General features: G+C 40.9%; 1 protein-coding gene across 7 annotated transcripts in view; it reads right to left on the bottom strand.

The window, feature by feature from the left end:
* Nucleotides 1-1,333: 1,333 nt before the first annotated feature.
* LOC124262497 (receptor-interacting serine/threonine-protein kinase 4-like) overlaps nt 1,334-20,401 on the bottom strand; it is a 108,719-nt gene continuing 89,651 nt past the window's right edge. For 3 of the 7 annotated variants that reach the window (XM_046697010.1, XM_046697005.1, XM_046697004.1), the window contains exons 9-12: nt 4,507-4,578; nt 3,484-3,540; nt 2,191-2,250; nt 1,334-1,902 (exon numbers count right to left, since the gene is read on the bottom strand). In XM_046697010.1, coding sequence (XP_046552966.1) covers nt 1,487-1,902; nt 2,191-2,250; nt 3,484-3,540; nt 4,507-4,578 — 605 coding nt within the window. In that variant the 3' untranslated portion in view covers nt 1,334-1,486. The remainder of the gene's footprint in view (nt 1,903-2,190; nt 2,251-3,483; nt 3,541-4,506; nt 4,579-20,401) is intronic. The other 4 variants (XM_046697006.1, XM_046697007.1, XM_046697009.1 and 1 more) reach the window with 4 other exon arrangements.

Raw genomic sequence — 20,401 nt, forward strand, 5'->3', positions numbered from 1 at the left:
GCCTCTCTGCTAATGACAATATTCAATACACAACTTCGATCACTGACCACATTCAATTTGAACTTAACACCAATCAGGCTATACACCATCAACAAAACGCATTGATTTATGGCCCGAGTTCGGTCTATGTCACATTATGTAATTACACAGACAGGCAGGTGTGATACTTGAACACATGACACGTTATGATGTCTGTTGATTGCAAAATGTTATACACAAAAAATGAGCATGTATTTACAAAACCCAACATCTCTATATATACACACACAATGACCCGTGAAGGCGACATCTGCTAATGAACCAGCCCTTACACTTGAGTGCACACCCACCCGCTCTGACTGGGTTCGGTATCCCGTCTGCTTCGTTTCGAGGGAGGTAAACCCAAGTACAAAATATTGCACTTTTGATTTGCGATTATACGCTTATAATTTTGTTTATTTGTTTTTTCATAATCAGCAATGCATATTATATGTCACGAAGAAGTGCTAATTGTGTTTTAATTATGTTTGATTTTTTGGTTGCATGTGACCTTTAATATCTATTCAAGGCATTATTTAAATGGTAAAAACAGTTTATTTTCTGTCGAAAGAGTGGCAAACTCTGACTGTGATACCTAGATCTTTTTTGTATAATCACGGAAATATATAGATATTAATGAACATACCAATGTCCTCGTTCTCCGACATTGCAAAATACATAAAACAAGCATGGTGCAGTTTTTACAGTAACTTCCTTATATTTGAAGATACTATCAAATGTGAGATTTAGACACCGGGTGTCTGCCTTTTTTTCATATCAGAATGTAGCAGCTATATATGTTAGTTCATTTATTTTTCTACATGACCATAGCGATTTGGCACGTTAAGAGAAAGTTGTCTAAATATTATTTTAAGTAGTCACTTATTCGTAATACTCAACACCGCTCCAACATTGTAGCACTTTCGTAGCGGATGAATGAATCCAAGCGGCCCCATGTGCTATTACATTAGAGTGTAACGTCACAACAGCCTCTCAAAGGTGAGGGGCAGTGGCTGTGGTCGCAATACTATGACGTCATCAGCAGTGTGACGTCACTGTACATTTTGGCGCCATGTCAGCTGGCCAACCCCTCGGCTCAGTCTGAGGTCACAGAGTGCAGCGAGATGTAAACAAACAGTTTGTTGTTGTCTGTTTCACGATTTGTTAGGAACTTCTGAGATAACTCAAACAGAGATGTAAAACAAGACATTGTGTTTACATACCAACCATATATGATGACTATTTACACTCAGACAACAACTTTCTTACCTGACCATGCAAAGTTCTAAACACAACAAACGACAAAATGTTTGAAAAGGTTTAATAAAGTTTTATTTCTCCTGAAACACAACAAATATTCTCACCTTGAAACTAAAATAAACACTACGACGTGAACGACACACACAGTGTCCCCCCGTCACAGTCTATACCAAAACACTGCCGACTGATTGGCCGTCTCGCATTTACATCATGTGACAGCTTGACGCTCCAGCAGTTTCACCACATTCGTATGTCCCTCATGTCTCGCCACGTCCACCGCTGTCTGTCCGATGTTGTTCCTGACGTTGATGTCCACCCCGTCCAGAGACAGGACAAACTCCACTGTCTTCCTGTCTCCTCCCTCACAGGCCCAGTGAAGGGTGTTGTTACCGACATCGTCCACCAGTGACACATCAGCACCTTGACTCACAAGGAACTCCACCACACCCCTGTGTCCCCCCAGTGCTGCCCACATCACCGGTGTCGTCCCGACCACACCACTACAGTTGACGTCAGTCCGACCTGTGTCCAGGATCCGCTTCACCGCCGCCAGCTTCCCCTCCTTGCAGGCGGAATGGAGGTCGTGGTCTGCCCGGGCGTCTCTCCGTGCAGGTGTCGGTGTCGCTGTATCACAAAGTAAACTCTGTACACAGGTCGGACATCTTCATCTTACAGCTACATTGTTCACATCTTACACTGATACAATACAAAATACTCGGTACATCATCTATACATGCAGTATGGCTGACAGCAACATGGCGGGTGTCCTGGGAATCACAAGAACTAGTTGATGTTAATTACACATTAGTCATTTACATGAATAGAATGTTATCTAACAGTTCTAACACAGTTTTGTGTGTGTGTGGAGAGTGGTCTGCCCGCTACAACACACGTGACATTGTCTCCACCCACCTCGTGTGTCAGGTCTTGAGGGGGTTCCAGACATCGTTGTGTCTCCCTCTCCGCTCGTGGCTGTGGAGACAAACAGGAGGGTTAGAATAAACACTGTGTTCATTAGTCTATAAGTGTGGTCACTGATGCAAGTATTGAATGTATTCTGACATTATATACATTGAATGTATTCTGACATTATATACATTGAGTGTATTCTGATATTATATACATTGACATTATATACATTGAGTGTATTCTGACATTATATACATTGAATGTATTCTGACATTATATACATTGAATGTATTCTGACATTATATACATTGAATGTATTCTGACATTATATACATTGAGTGTATTCTGACATTATATACATTGAATGTATTCTGACATTATATGCATTGAGTGTAATCTGTCATTATATACATTGAGTGTAATCTGACATTATATACATTGACATTATATACATTGGATGTATTCTGACATTATATACATTGAGTGTAATCTGATATTATATACATTGAATGTATTCTGACATTATATACATTGAATATAATCTGACATTATATACATGGAATGTATTCTGACATTATATACATTGAATGTATTCTGACATTATATACACTGAATGTATTCTGACATTATATACATTGAATGTATTTTGACATTATATACATTGAATGTATCCTGACATTATATACATTGAATGTATTCTGACATTATATACATTGCATGTATTCTGACATTATATACATGGAATGTATTCTGACATTATATACATTGAATGTATCCTGACATTATATACATTGAATGTATTCTGACATTATATACATTGAATGTATTCTGACATTATATACATTGAATGTATTCTGACATTATATACATGGAATGTATTCTGACATTATATACATTGAATGTATCCTGACATTATATACATTGAATGTATTCTGACATTATATACATTGAATGTATTCTGACATTATATACATTGAATGTATTCTGACATTATATACATTGAATGTATTCTGACATTATATACAAAGGGTATTGTGCTGATTAGGTGTATCCCCGCTGATGTTAGATTACAGAGGACTGAAAGATGTATATCAACTCCCTCATTGTAAAGAATATATTCTATATGAAGTGATAATTTCACAAACCATAAATCTCTTTACTAGATGACACAAGGGTTTGTTTTTGCAATAGAAAAAGCTTTCTTACTTATCTGATGAGCTGACAATATATCATGTATAGTATTATTGTATACACAATGCGACTAACACATCTGGTCCACAATATTCCCCCACCTACCGTGTACATCAGACTTCTGTGAAGACCCAGGTATCAGTGCTATCCCCTCGCTCCAGGCTGCAACACAGAATATGTCATGTAGAATACTTCAACACAGAACATGTCATGTAGAAAACTTCAACACAGAATATGTGATGTAGAATACTTCAACACAGAACATGTCTTGTAGAATACTTCAACACAGAATATGTCATGTAGAATACTTCAACACAGAATATGTCATGTAGAATACTTCAACACAGAATATGTCATGTAGAATACTTCATCACAGAATATGTCATGTAGAATACTTCAACACAGAATATGTCATGTAGAATACTTCAACACAGAACATGTCATGTAGAATACTTCAACACAGAACATGTCATGTAGAATACTTCAACACAGAATATGTCATGTAGAATATACTTCAACACAGAATATGTCATATAGAATACTTCAACACAGAACATGTCATGTAGAATACTTCAACACAGAATATGTCATGTAGAATACTTCAACACAGAATATGTCATGTAGAATACTTCAACACAGAACATGTCATGTAGAATACTTCAACACAGAACATGTCATGTAGAATACTTCAACACAGAATATGTCATGTAGAATACTTCAACACAGAACATGTCATGTAGAATACTTCAACACAAAATATGTCATGTAGAATACTTCAACACAGAATATGTCATGTAGAATACTTCAACAGAATATGTCATGTAGAATACTTCAACACAGACATGGAAACAACTACACCAGTGCACCAGTACTGTTGCTAAACATATGTTCAGGGTATTATTCATGATGCAGGTAGATGGTCTTGAGTGATGGTTCTTGGGTGGTTATAACACGCCATTCCAGTAAGTCACTGTGTCTTTGTTCAGTTTAAACAGATTTTAGAAATATAAAATTGTCATTTTATTTATTGATGAGGTTATTTAAAAAGTACGTGGGTCAACTAAGAAAATCATTCTAACAAATTCACCTTAGATAACATCATACACATAAAAACGTAACACTACCCACCACTATCGTCCTGGTTGGATCCCAACAGCGTCTTCCGCCTCCCGCACTCTATCTGTGTTTCCGAGACAAGTGCTGAAAATAACAATATATATGTTGATTTATGTGTATGGTATTTCTTTCAACCCATTCAGATGGAAGTCTGTTCCTGCAATCTCCAAAATGACTCACTGGAGGAATGGAAGTGTCTTGGTTCGAGTCTGGCAGAAGGGGGTTCGTGAGCTCAAATGGCTTGGATTTTATACACTTGTCATATTACTGTCGTATTTTCTAAATAATGCAAATAATGAAAATGCTGCATACGCTGTCAACGTGACGCGCATCCAGTGTTTGCTTCCATCAGTGCTATTATTTGCAAACTCGGGCGAATGTTCAAACTGACTGACATGGTTTACTATGATCAAGCCTAGAAACCGGATCTCAAAGTTATTCATAAACACGCACACCTGTACATCAATTTTGGATTATTACCCGTATAGGAGTCACCTAGTCGCGTGTTGTAACCTCATCAGTGACAGCCTTCGAGACCACATTTCAAACAGACAGTGTTTACCGTTAACTGACGAAAACCTTTAGAAAATATTGGTCAGACAGAACTTGCCTCGGTTGTCGAGAACTACACACTTGTGCCAATATTTCCTCAAACCAAGAAGGGGCGGTGGGGTAGCCTACATGGTTAAAGCGTTGGCTCGTCACACCGAAGACCCGGGTTCGAATCCCCACATGAGTACAATGTGTGAACCCATTTCTGGTGTCCCCCGCTGGAATATTGCTAAAATCGGCGTAAAACCAGTCAGTCAGTCAGTCAAACCATGAAATCATTTTTTTTTCCTTCAGTAACAACAATAAATCAAGGAAAATATCTACGATACACAGTTGGTAAATTGGTAAATTGTAACTGCTGTCGTCAATCGTGATGGACCCATCCATACTTACATACAGTGAGTGAGTGAGTTCAGTTTTACGCCGCACTCAGCAATATTCCTGCTATATGGCGGTCGTCTGTAGATAATCGAGTCTGGACCAGACAATCCAGTCATGAACAGCATGAGCATCGATCTGCGCAATTGGGAACCGATGACATGTGTCAACCAAGTCAGCGAGCCTGACCACCCTTAGTCGCCTCTTACGACAAGCATAGGTTACTGCAGGCTTATATTCTAACCCGGACCTTCACGGGTCACTTACATACAGCCTGTACGTACACTGTTTACACGTACGTGTATAGTGTAATACATACATATGTACACACATAATCAACACATACGTGTATAGTGTAATACATACATATGTACACACATAATCAACACATACGTGTAAAGTGTAATACATACATATGTACACACATAATCAACACATACGTGTATAGTGTAATACATACATATGTACACACATAATCAACACATACATAATGTCTACAAACTGTCGCAAATAAAGATTACAATATAAACAGGAAGAGTTGAAACCTGATGGCTGGTTTGTCAAATTTGGAGATATTTACATGTGTTTGGTCCCGGTACCGTATGAAACAAGTACCTGCTGCCTTATCCCTACAGTAGTCGTTGTCTAACTTGCCCTGTTCACAACAATATCTATTTCCCTAATAGTTCTAAAGTATGATAAACAAACTTACCCCACTATTGTCCTCACACAACAGACACATCTCACTGCCAACCTGGAAATACCCTGACTGGCGACACTAGTCACGCTAAGGGGCCAGCTATGACGTCATTGTGACGTGGCTTATTGGAAGCATGACAGAGTTTTGCGCTCACTTGCTCATTCAGACCCGTGTCTCAGACTCAGACTCAGACTAGTTTATTCAATACTACAGGCCTTATGACCTAAGGTACAATTACAGCAGAATATCATATTTTGTCACGTGGATATGATATAATAAACAAAACTTACAATTAAGAACGGCGTGGATTAAATACATGATTCAAATATAATGTTAGTAATTTGATTGTTTGTGGATTTTGTGAAGAAATAAGTTTGATGAAGTTACATTTGTTTGGCACAACAGAAGTTAACCAAGGTAAATATTTCGTTCGAAGTGCAGAATATTTTGGACAGGAAAATAGTATGTGAACTTCATCTTCGATGTTGAGATCCATGCAATGTTCACAGCAGATGGTATAGTCGTACTGTTGTTTCTCCTTCCTGTATGCATTTACCTTCAGATTGTTCAATGCTATTCTGAATTTACAGAATGCACGTACCACAGACTTGTCTTGGAGGCAGGTAATGTAATATGTTTCTGTGTTAAAATCAGTTTTAAATCCAGAGTATAATGACAGATAACTTGAGTTAGAAATAGACAAATGCCAATCCTGGATAAAGATATCCTGCAACCTTTGTCTGAAAGTGCTGATAAATAACTTCTCGTCACCAACTTGTTGTGATAACCAAGTCCATGCGAAACCTGTTGAAAAGAGCAGAGATCTAACCTCTGACACCCAGTTATGCCTTCCATTATCGTCTAAAGATTTGAGAAGAAGATAGCTCTGTCTTGGATATCTAGAGGAGTTCATTCGTAGTAGTTTCAACCAGTATTTGATTACTCTCATTCTGGTATACACAAACACACTGCAGCGACCTGTTTCACCCAATATTGCTTTGTTTGATGCAAATTTCCCAACAGATATAAATCGTTTAAGGAAAGAGGTATGGACCTTTTCAGTTGTTTCATTGTATAATGTTCCCCATATCTCGGAGCCATAAAGAAGGATTGGTAAAATCTTGCAGTCATTGCTGTAGAGAACGTCACTGCTTGGTTACGTTTAAATAGCTGGTATACTGGCCTTAATGCTTTCGATGCCTGTGATGCGAGATTGCTACATGCAGCTGACCATTTTAGCCTAGATGAGAATAGTAGACCAAGATACTTGTAGTATGTTGTACACTTCAATTGTTCACCCGCATAGAACCACTCCTCCTTCTTGCGTATAATTCCACCATTACGAAAAACGATCATTCTTGTTTTATCCCCAAGACTTGCAGTACTGGTATAATACGTCTAGTTGTTGTTGCAAACCTATAACCGTGTAAGAGAACATGTTGACGTCATCAGCAAATAACAGCATCTTAATATCCGCGATGTCCTGAGAAACAAAGACTCCGTGTTTGCAGGTCTGGTAGATTTCAGTGGCTAATTCATTGATGAAAACAGTAAATAAAAGAGGACTTAGCATACATCCTTGGCGCACTCCAGAACTTGTCAGGAAGGAGTCAGTGTTCCCGTTGTCAACCTTCACATATGCTTTGACTGACGTATATATATTTGCCAGTACGTTATATATTTTACCATGACATCCATGTATTAAAAGCGAGTAAAGCAGTTTGTCTCTATCTACCAGATCAAAGGCTTTTTTGAAATCAATAAAAGCGCAGGAGAACCGACCCCCTCTTTCGCAAAGATATTTTGAACATAATGCTTAAAGGGTGAAGATATTATCAACTGTTCCATAACCTGGGCGGAAACCAGCTTGTGCTTCAAGGAGAACCTCATTTAAATCAGTCCATGTTCGTAATCTGTTTTCCAGCACAGATGTGAATATTTTTCCAGCCACATTAAGCAGCGAAATCCCTCTGTAGTTATTTGGGCCAAGAGTAGATCCAGACTTGAATATCGGCAACACAGTCCTACATTCCACGCATCTGGGAAAAGTCCAGTATCTAAAGTTTTATTGAAAAGTGGTTTCAGAAATTCTAAAAGTGACTTTTGAACGATTTTGAAGAACTCCGGGGGGTATGCCATCATCACCAGGAGACTTAACAGATTTAAGATGTGTTATAGCTTGCAGGATCTCGTCATCAGTGATTGCATCAGACAGTAGATCACTCCCAAGAGAATGATCACAGTGTTCACAGTAACGGTTTGTTATATATTCCAAAACAAGTTCATCAAATGAGTTGTTAACATCAACACGCCCAGGATTCAACAAGTCTTTGAAGTATACTGAACCGCAAAAGAAACGCAAGTTACTATTTTCAAAACATACGTTCCAAATGCATTCCTTTTAGGACAACAAAGTATACCATTATAGAACTAAGCATTCGAAGATGGTTTTGCCTTTGTTGCCGCTGATTCTTGACCATATCGCCCAAACGCAATCATTTTCATGTTTTTCGTGTTTTTTGCATGAGGTTTTTTGTGTTTCACACAAAAATGCGTGCATTTCACTCCAGTTTGAAGCTTTATAAGGCAGGTCATTCAAAAAACACCATAGAACACAAAATTGACTGTGACAACGCGGAGAAAACATGCCACGTCTAACTGAACAGCAACGTTGAATCGCCGTTGTAATGTTGCAGACCGGATCCACACCAACTAAAGTGGCAAGGCACTTCAGATGTCACGTGACAACAATCACAAGACTATCCGCAAGGTATCGTCAAACCGGTAATGTTCCAGACCGACCACGTTCCGGACGTCCCAGGGTAACAACGTCAGCGCAAGATCGTCACATCCGGGTTACTCATCCGCATAAACGACAGCAACGAGCAACACAGACAGCTGCAACCATTCAAGGGCCACAACGTCACATCTCTGCACACACTATTCGTCGTCGTCTGAGGGCAGCAGGGATGAGGTGTCGCCGTCCTTACGTCGGACCGATTCTGACGCAACGTCACCGCCAAAATCGTTTACAGTGGGCGCGACAACACCAGCGTTGGCGACGTCAACAATGGCAACAAGTGTTGTTTTCTGATGAGTCCAGATTCAACTTGTCCCACGCCGACGGCCGATAAAGTGTATGGACACGACGTAATGAGCGTTACGCCAACTGTTGTGTTGTGGAAGCTGACCTCTGGGGAGGTGGAAGACTCATGGTACGGGGTGGCTTCAGCTACCACCACTGAACATGTTTACACGTGTTTCGTCAACGTGTGACTGCTCTAGTCTACAGAGACCAGGTCTTTCAACACCACGTTGTACCGCTCTTCCAGGCCCAACCTCAGCTCCAGACGTTCCAGCAGGACAATGCTCGTCCTCACACTGCACGGGTCTCTATGGACTTCCCCAGAGGGAACAACATTGCTGTACTGCCCTGGCCCACTCTGTCCTCGGATATGGCACCAATCGAGCATGTGTGGGATGAAATTGGTAGACGGATACAGACAGCTGCTCAACCTCAAAACCTTAGAGATTTGGAAGCCAGATTGGCCAGGGAATGGAATCAAATTCCCCAAGCCTTCTTTCAGACACTTGTTGACTCGATGAGACGTCGTTGTGCTGCCTGCATTGCAGCCAATGATGGTCACACGCGCTACTGATTGACACACTGTTTCGTGACAGTTTTGGTGGGTGAGGGTGGAGTGATAACATATGCTTTTACAGTAAACTTGAGTATTGTTTTCACCAGAGACCATGACTCATTTCTTCAACAATCACTTGTCTGTTGTTTTTTCGTAGTGTTAAGATTGTTTGTTCCACAGATTCAGAAATATTCACATTTCTAAATAAACTTGCGTTTCTTTTGCGGTTCAGTATATGTATATAGAGTTTGCGCATTTACAACACACGACGAGCGTCTATAGTTCATTATTCGTTTCACAGTTTCCCAAAACTCTTTACAGTCTCCATATTTTGCGGCATGTTCTAAGTGTTTAGCAAGTTATATTCGGACACTGGACTTCCATACACTTACATGTTAATTAAGTGTAGCATAAGTAAGTTTCATGAATTTAATTTTCGTATGATCCAAGTCAAATTTTGCACATATGTGAGGGACCATCTTACCTACAATCACATAATTTCAGCTTAATTTTTCGTTGCTTATCTATCGAATGGAAACAATTGAATCAACATATGTAAACACCAGGTGAACAAAAATGTTTAACGTATCTTTTGGTTGTGAGTAGGATATTGTTAAGGAGGTAATTCTATTTGCCCATTTGACATCACCAGCTGTTGCCGGGAGAAGGTTTGGTTTGGCAGCCATAACATGATGTAACATCGAGAACGCCCACCTTAGTAATTCCTATGCAGACTGTTGAGACAATTGTCTTGTGATTGAAAAGAATATTTTTCACTGAGGTCTATGCCCAAAATGATATTGTTATACTATTAATCGGCATTACACACCGATACATGTAGCTGACTTGTCGTGATTCACATTTAACTGTCGGTTTAGACAAGTCTTGTGCCATTTGACTGAAAAAATGACATTGGTATGCTCGTTATCATGATGATGAATTCCTACCGTTAGAGGTATCTGACGAGTTGTCATCGATGTATCTGACGAGTCGTGATAGAGGTATCTGACGAGTCGTGATAGAGGTACCTGACGAGTCGTGATAGAGGTATCTTACGAGTCGTGATAGAGGTATCTGACGAGTCGAGATAGAGGTATCTGACGAGACGTGATAGAGGTACCTGACGAGTCGTGATAGAGGTATCTGACGAGTCGTGATAGAGGTACCTGACAGTCGTGATAGAGGTATCTTACGAGTCGTAATAGAGGTACCTGACGAGTCGCGATAGAGGTATCTGACGAGTCGAAATAGAGGTATCTGACGAGTCGTGATAGAGGTACCTAACGAGTCGTGATGGAGGTACCTGACGAGTCGTGATAGAGGTATCTGACGAGTCGTGATAGAGGTATCTGACGAGTCGTGATAGAGGTATCTGACGAGTCGTGACAGAAGTATCTGACGAGTCGTGATAGAGGTACCTGACAGTCGTGATAGAGGTATCTGACGAGACGTGATAGAGGTACCTGACGAGTCGTGATAGAGGTACCTGACGAGTCGTGATAGAGGTATCTTACGAGTCGTGATAGAGGTATCTGACGAGTCGAGATAGAGGTATCTGACGAGACGTGATAGAGGTACCTGACGAGTCGTGATAGAGGTATCTGACGAGTCGTGATAGAGGTACCTGACAGTCGTGATAGAGGTATCTTACGAGTCGTGATAGAGGTACCTGACGAGTCGCGATAGAGGTATCTGACGAGTCGAAATAGAGGTATCTGACGAGTCGTGATAGAGGTACCTAACGAGTCGTGATGGAGGTACCTGACGAGTCGTGATAGAGGTATCTGACGAGTCGTGATAGAGGTATCTGACGAGTCGTGATAGAGGTATCTGACGAGTCGTGACAGAAGTATCTGACGAGTCGTGATAGAGGTACCTGACAGTCGTGATAGAGGTATCTGACGAGACGTGATAGAGGTACCTGACGAGTCGTGATAGAGGTATCTGATGAGACGTGATAGAGGTATCTTACGAGTCGTGATAGAGGTACCTGACGAGTCGTGATAGAGGTATCTGACGAGTCGTGACAGAGGTATCTGACGAGTCGTGATAGAGGTACCTGACAGTCGTGATAGAGGTATCTGACGAGACGTGATAGAGGTACCTGACGAGTCGTGATAGAGGTATCTGACGAGACGTGATAGAGGTACCTGACGAGTCGTGATAGAGGTATCTGATGAGACGTGATAGAGGTATCTTACGAGTCGTGATAGAGGTACCTGACGAGTCGTGATAGAGGTATCTGACGAGTCGTGACAGAGGTATCTGACGAGTCGTGATAGAGGTACCTGACAGTCGTGATAGAGGTATCTGACGAGACGTGATAGAGGTACCTGACGAGTCGTGATAGAGGTATCTGACGACGTGATGATAGAGGTACCTGACGAGTCGTGATAGAGGTATCTGATGAGACGTGATAGAGGTATCTTACGAGTCGTGATAGAGGTACCTGACGAGTCGTGATAGAGGTATCTGACGAGTCGTGACAGAGGTATCTGACGAGTCGTGATAGAGGTACCTGACGAGTCGTGATAGAGGTATCTGACGAGTCGTGACAGAGGTATCTGACGAGTCGTGATAGAGGTACCTGACAGTCGTGATAGAGGTATCTGACGAGACGTGATAGAGGTACCCTGACGAGTCGTGATAGAGGTATCTGACGAGACGTGATAGAGAGGTACCTGACGAGTCGTGATAGAGGTATCTGATGAGACGTGATAGAGGTATCTTACGAGTCGTGATAGAGGTACCTGACGAGTCGTGATAGAGGTATCTGACGAGTCGTGACAGAGGTATCTGACGAGTCGTGATAGAGGTACCTGACAGTCGTGATAGAGGTATCTGACGAGACGTGATAGAGGTACCTGACGAGTCGTGATAGAGGTATCTGACGAGACGTGATAGAGGTACCTGACGAGTCGTGATAGAGGTATCTGATGAGAGACGTGATAGAGGTATCTTACGAGTCGTGATAGAGGTACCCTGACGAGTCGTGATAGAGGTATCTGACGAGTCGTGACAGAGGTATCTGACGAGTCGTGATAGAGGTACCTGACAGTCGTGATAGAGGTATCTGACGAGACGTGATAGAGGTACCTGACGAGTCGTGATAGAGGTATCTGACGAGACGTGATAGAGGTACCTGACGAGTCGTGATAGAGGTATCTGATGAGACGTGATAGAGGTATCTTACGAGTCGTGATAGAGGTACCTGACGAGTCGTGATAGAGGTATCTGACGAGTCGTGACAGAGGTATCTGACGAGTCGTGATAGAGGTACCTGACAGTCGTGATAGAGGTACCTGACGAGTCGTGATAGAGGTATCTGACGAGTCGGGATGCACATTTTTTAAGCAATGTGGGTAAACACCATTTCCATTTCCAATAAAATATGAACAGCAGCCAAATTGAAATGTTGACACAACGCCCCCGTACTCTGTATTTCTATAGCATTTATTTATATCCATAACGCTCTTTCTCTCACGCTGTGGCAACTGAACTTGTGAAGTCACAACCAGTAAGATACTTCTGTAGTATGTATCAGTATCAATTACACTGTTACTCTCCGGCTGAATGCATACTAATTCAGACTTGGGCTCGTCACTATATGGCTGGAAAAATGCCGTTGTACACATTTTAAGTGCAAAGTCCAAATGAGTGTTATGTTAAAATGCATTAATATTTTAAAACAGAAAATGTCATAGCACCAAATTCAAAAGCAAGCAATTCGTTATTTACATTACATAACTACAATTTATGATACAGATCAACATCCCTCAGGTAGTTAACAATGAGATGCCCGCTCACGCGGGAAAAAGATCTTTCAGATTTGTGGCATCATAATGTGCATCACTTGCAGTTGAACATTCTGCACAGTCAAGGAGAATACTTGGTGGTGAACACTTTATCGCAAGAGACATGGGAGGTCCATTCCCATCTGTTTTCAGCAGATAGTCATGAGTAAACCGACTGTGGCCAATACGACATCGTCGTAAAATTACCTCATCACGTATTGACTGACAACCCATGTAGGTATAAACAATTGTTTGCTTCAATTCATGAAGTCTTCCTGCTTGGGTGTTCCACCTTTTTTTGCATGAGATCCTGACTTTTGATAGTGGGTTTGAAGTTATCGTGCGGGATCAGTGGTGGAGATCACGGCTTGTCAAGAGCTGCTTTATTTGCTGCATCGGCCTTTGTGCCGACGTGACCCGGTGACCAGCAGAGGACGATGTCACATTGGATAGTAGAAAGATCGTTGTAAAGTTCTAAAATGTCAAGGATGATATGTATCTAGCCGCCAGACATTGATACTTTTAACATGCACCATAAACAAAATATGATCACCAAACGTTTGAGATACATTGTGTTCTGTAGAGGAAATAGAATTTCACTTGCCCCTCTGTTGTCTTTCGAGATACTTCACTGCAATGGGTAGATGTAATCAGCATTAACAGCCTACATGCACAGGGAATGTTTTGTGGAAATCGGAAGGCTGGTCTCATAGTCTCAGTGTTTAAGCTTATTTCAGGTCTGGAATCGTCAAAAACGCAGCCAGAACACGTTTAAATACAGAAACAGTTTCAGTCGATATATGTTGCATATTTCAGTTTTATGGTGGTAACGTAAATTACATTATTAGGGCTCCTTGCCACAAGGCAGGAGACCTATTGGAATCGTTGATGTTTTTATTATTTATTATTCCGCCGTATTTTGTACCAGCCCTACAAAAAGCACCGCTGGACAGAATCGCTTGAAAAAAAATACCATGGTGCCAACAGTGCTGAAGTCGTTTCTGCAAAAATCTCAGCGGTTTTCTGTTCTATGGTGCATGTTGAAAGTATTACCATTTGTGGGTTACATACATATATGTAGTTGTGAGTGTTAGCGGTAGTTGAGCTACGCTAGCTGAAGGAAGCACCCATACTATCTTTCAACACTGCCCGCTCGCCGGCTTTACAATGCCCACAGACTAATGCGCTTTCGGTAACATTTGGGTTTTGTGCAGTTTGCATGGATCTTAAAACTCTATAGGTAACCTGTATCCAGGTGTAACGTGTATTCGTGTTACGTGTATATAAACCCGCTCTCGATTCACGAATTCAGTTACAACAGCCTGAGTGCAACAGTGTAATGGATACTGATACAAACTACAGAAGTACGTTAATTGCTGTGAAATCACAAGTTCGCTTGCATCAGCGTGAGAATGAGTGAATGAGTGAATTTAGTTTTACGCTGCACTCAGTAATGTTCCAGCTATATGGCGGCAGTCTGTAAATAATCGAGTCTGGACCAGACAATCCAGTGATGAACATTGATCTGCGCAATTGGGAACCTATTACATGTGTCAACCAAGCTCAACGTGAGAGAAACAGTGTTGTGGATATTGGTACATGCTACACAAATACAGAGTACGGGCGCTTTGTGTCACATTTCAACTTGGCTGTTGTTGATATTTAAATGGAAATTGAATCTACACTCACCCGAAAATAAATACCATAAACAACCACATTTTCAGTAAAAAGAAATAAATTATTAGCAATTGAACGTGCATTATTCTTTTTCGTTCGAATCTCTAATCAAGCCAACAGCTGTTTCCAAAGCCATAAGTGCAATTACCCATACCATACAACACATTCCTTTGTCTCTAAAAACAGAAGAATTCAAAGTTTACTACTTAAGTATTTCTCATTACTGACGGTGATATGATCCATATCAGCTTTTGCCTTTACTGCTTTCGACATCTGCATGACAGGTACCAAATGGCTAGAAATTATCCAAGCCAAGGAGCCCGCAATGTTGCTCGCAACTTTAATTCATTATACATTTGTTACCATCCTTGCCAATTGAAGTTCAAATAATCATCTAAAATTTCTTGTTTTGCAGATTTGTAGAGATGGGGAAGTCAAGAGCTGAAATTCAATGTGATTATAGGAAAAGGAAAATCGAGAAAGAAAGGGAGCATTTCAGAGAAAAGGAAAGAAAACGGGCCAAGAAATACTATGTACCTATTGCTGACAGGTCTAAAAAGGATGCTAAATTCAGGCGAGCAAAGGTTAGACTTTTGGTTCAAAAACATCGTGAGAAAAAGCGAGCTGAAACAGAATCGATTCAAACACAAGTTGAAGAGACTGTCCCTACAACAAACAACGAGGGAGTGGAGATATCTGAAGATGAGAACCAGGTGAGCAGCACTGTCTCAGACTCCGGATCTCGGGAACATTCCCTTGTCGTCCGCCTACCATTTGCTGCTCCAAAAACACCCAATGTCAGAAAACGTATCAGTAGAATAGCTGCACGTCAAAGTCGAGAAATACAGAAGTTGAAAGAAGAAAACACAAAGTTAAGGAGAAAATACAAGACGGTTTGCAAACAATATGAAAGGAAGACACAAGCTGATTCTGCTGGTGCTTCAACAAGTTCAACTGATGGGTTATCAAGCATCAACAATCTTACGCCTTCAAAATGGAGTGGACATTTGCTGGGAAAGAGTGACTTTAAGAAAGTGGATGGTGAACAGAAACAACGAAGAATTCTTTCTGGCGGTATGAGTAAACCTTTTTACAAATACAGCTCTGAAAATGAAGAATGTAGTATGTCATTTTCTACATTTTGCCAATTGCAGCCAGAACACATTTCTCTTTCCAAAAACAACTGTTTATGTCAGAGACATCAAACTATGGCCTTGATGTTGAAAGCATTGAAATTCATGGATATCAATGTGCCTTTAAACCCTGAAGACTATGCGAGAAAGGTTGCTGAGTCAGGACCAGATTTATTTCTGTAGGAAGACAGGCAAAATGAGGTGACATATCAACAATGGCAGAAGGTAGAGTGTCAGGATGGCAAAAAGAGAGTGAAGATTGTTGACAAGAAAGTCAACAGCATGGCTTTCTGTGAATTATTTCAGAAGCAAACAGCTGAATTTGTGACTCACTGTGAGAGAATCAAACAACAGTATAAAGCTGTACAGGATCTCAAGGAAGGCCTTCCAGAGAACCACATCATTCTCCAGATGGACTTCGCTGAGAACTTTGCATGCTCCAGTGCTGACAAGGTCCAAAGTGCGTACTGTAATTGCTGTCTGGTTACTCTTCGATATCGTGTCAGATGATATTGGACACAATGCTGGTACCATCTATGCCTTTCTGAAAGAGCTCGTCAAGAAAGTACAAGAAGACATTGGAGAGGTGAACTGCATTCACTACTGGACAGATAGTCCTTCTTCATAATACAGAAACAAAACCATATTCTACCTTGTTTCTGACCATCATAGCCTGTTTGGAATGCCAGCCTCGTGGAATTATTTTGAATCAGGCCACAGAAAGGGGCCTTGCGATGGAATTGGCGGTACATCCACAAGAATGGCTGATCTTGCTGTTCGTCAAAGGAAAGTCACAATTCAGGATGCTATGGAGTACTTTGCATGGGGGTTCAATATCATACGACCTCAAAGTATACTCTGGTGAAAGCCAGTGATATCACCCCTTTGCGCGAAGAGTTTCAAGAGCTCAATAAAAATGTCATCCCTCTGAAAGGTACGATGAAGGTATTACCTCAATGACGTTGAACTATCACTTGGAGTTGAAACAGTGGATCCTCCTCTTCCTCAGGACCAGCCCGTTGTACAACCCAAGAAAGGCGAATATGCAGCTGCTATGTACGAGGGTCAATGGTACATCAGGAGCACAGAAGAAGTAGACCAGGATGACTTGGAATGCCGGATTTCATTCATGGAGAAAGTAAAATTGGGAAACTTCCGGTGACCACGGCGTGTTGATGACATATGGGTACCATTCCCCCAAACCACGTGGACTCCTTTTCAACTGTTCAGTGTTTCAAAAGTTGTGTTAAGTTCATGTTATATCATTTTCATATGAAGTTAATTTGAGTATTTTAGAAGTGAAATATACGTTACCAAGATTGGTAATATACGGTAGAAATGTTTGAAAGCTGACATCTTTGTTTGGTTTGTCAAAAGGCAAGTGGATATTTCAAGTCTTTTTGACACTGGTTATTGAAATATGATAAGACAGACCTTGTGACGTTTCCCAATTCACAATCAAAGTTATGGTTTTTGAAACAGTTACCATGATTTTCTTTGCAGTTGCAGTTTTCTACGTTACATTTTGGAAATGTATTTTTTCAAAATATATAAGCTCTCAGTAGCCAGCATCTTTTAAATTTGGTTCGAAATAGTTGCACGTTTTGAGAAAGCAATATTAACATTAATTTCATTGCATTGATGCTTTTACAATCAGTATTTCCTGGTGTGTGATGGAGGTCTCGTAGATTACAAACTGAAAAATGTATATGTATCTTCATGACACTGTACTATCCCAAGGGGGTGTTCCCTATTCCTGATTTTTGTTCACACTGTTTCTCAAGTTCCTGCCTGTTAAATCCTAATAAAATTTCATTGAAATCCAGAACTGTATTTTTGTAAAAAAGGGTTTGAGTATTGGCTCGATCCACTTTACAGAGATCTTATCCCCGAATCGTCTGCAAAAAAATGTTATATTAAGAGTCTTGCCTCTCATCTTACGTTACATCTCAATGCAAAAGGAGACCAGCATTGTATGTGATGGTGAATCCTGGACACTCACTGCTTAGCCCTTTCTTCAAAGTTAGATTACTGATACCGAGGTGAATATTACCATCATTGGCTTTATTGCTCTCATCACTGCTGTTGTATTATGGTACCGTGTATTCGTACTGCCACAGTGGGATCCCAGTGTTGATGCCGAGGTGAATATTACCAGCATTGGCTTTATTGGTCTCATCACTGATCTTGTATTATGGTACCTGTGTATTCGTACTGCCACACAATTCTGTACTGCCACAGTGAGATCCCAGTGTTGATTTATGTTGATTTGAGAACATGTTGAATGTGTGAATGCTTATGTTAATTGATGCATATTTCTTTGTTTGTTGGTTTAGCGCCTTGATTCTTTACGGGCTCATTCCCGGGTAACATTTTAGTTTTAACTGGAATCCAGTAGTAGCTACATCTTTTCGCTACAATCTTAAACTTGAGAGTACACCCGAGCACAACGGCATGAGTCAGTTTCTTGCACTTATTATCTGTAAGTAAACCCTACTCCACCCAGGCGTCAATATAAGCTGAGGTTTGGTTAAAAATATTAAGTATATAAATCGTGATTCACTTGCTGAGGTGATATCACATTGGTTACTTTTTTTTCTTACTTTTTCCTTTTTCTTCTTTTTTTGGGGGGAGGGGGGTGGGGACTGAATGGTAGCTTACTTGATTTGATCTGACATTGATTCATCCTTGATTATTTAAAGAACGCCCTTTTTAGCTGGATTTTAGCCCAGTACTAAATGTGTTTCATATTTGATTGCTGTCCGGTAATTTCCCTCTCTTAGCTTGACTTAGTGTCATCAGTAAATAGTCAAAGTTTTCAACTTCTAAGACCTAAGGGATGAAATGAGACTAAACAATAAAGCCGTGAGATAATTAACTTGTTACCCCGACTCAAGGTAGTAATTAGCCAAAAGTGTCATCGGTAAATTGTCCAAAGAAGTAAAGGATGAAATGATACTCAACAGTAAAGTTTTAAGCTACAAACATTCATTTCACACATTCACTGGTATCCTAACAGGGAATGTGTGTAATGGAACACCATTAAAATCAGTAATTTCATGGAATCCCTGGAAATTGTAGGGAATACATGAAATCCCTTGGGGTCACAGTGATTTAACGAAATCACTGAATCCTTCAGGGATTACGTAAAATCCCTGGCTTCACACATTCCCTGTAACATATATATACTGAACCGCAAAAGAAACGCCAGTTACTATTTTCAAAACATACGTTCTAAATGCATTCCTTTTAGGACAACAAAGTATACCATTATAGAACCAAGCATTCGAAGATGGTTGTTGCCGCTGATTCTTGACCATATCGCCCAAACGCAATCATTTTCATGATTTTCGTGTTTTTTGCATGAAGTTTTTGTGTTTCACACAAAAATGCGTGCATTTCACTCCAGTTTGAAGCTTTATAAGGCAGGTCATTCAAAAAACACCATAGAACACAAAATTGACTGTGACAACGCGGAGAAAACATGCCACGTCTAACTGAACAGCAACGATGAATCGCCGTTGGCATGTTGCAGACCGGATCCACACCAACTGCAGTGGCCAGGCACTTCAGATCTCACGTGACAACAATCACAAGACTATCCGCAAGGTATCGTCAAACCGGTAATGTTCCAGACCGACCACGTTCAGGACGTCCCAGGGTAACAACGCCAGCGCAAGATCGTCACATCCGGGTTACTCATCCGAGTAACCGACAGCAACGAGCAACACAGACAGCTGCAACCATTCAAGGGCCACAACGTCACATCTCTGCAGACACTGTTCGTCGTCGTCTGAGGGCAGCAGGGATGAGATGTCGCCGTCCTTACGTCGGACCGATTCTGACGCAACGTCACCGCCAAAATCGTTTACAGTGGGCGCGACAACACCAGCGTTGGCGACGTCAACAATGGCAACAAGTGTTGTTTTCTGATGAGTCCAGATTCAACTTGTCCCACGCCGACGGCCGATAAAGTGTATTGACACGACGTAATGAACGTTACGCCAACTGTTGTGTTGTGGAAGCTGACCT

Source organism: Haliotis rubra, unplaced genomic scaffold, assembly GCF_003918875.1.
Source record: "Haliotis rubra isolate DU_JTF1 unplaced genomic scaffold, ASM391887v1 Scf840, whole genome shotgun sequence".
NCBI classification, from domain to species: domain Eukaryota; kingdom Metazoa; phylum Mollusca; class Gastropoda; order Lepetellida; family Haliotidae; genus Haliotis; species Haliotis rubra.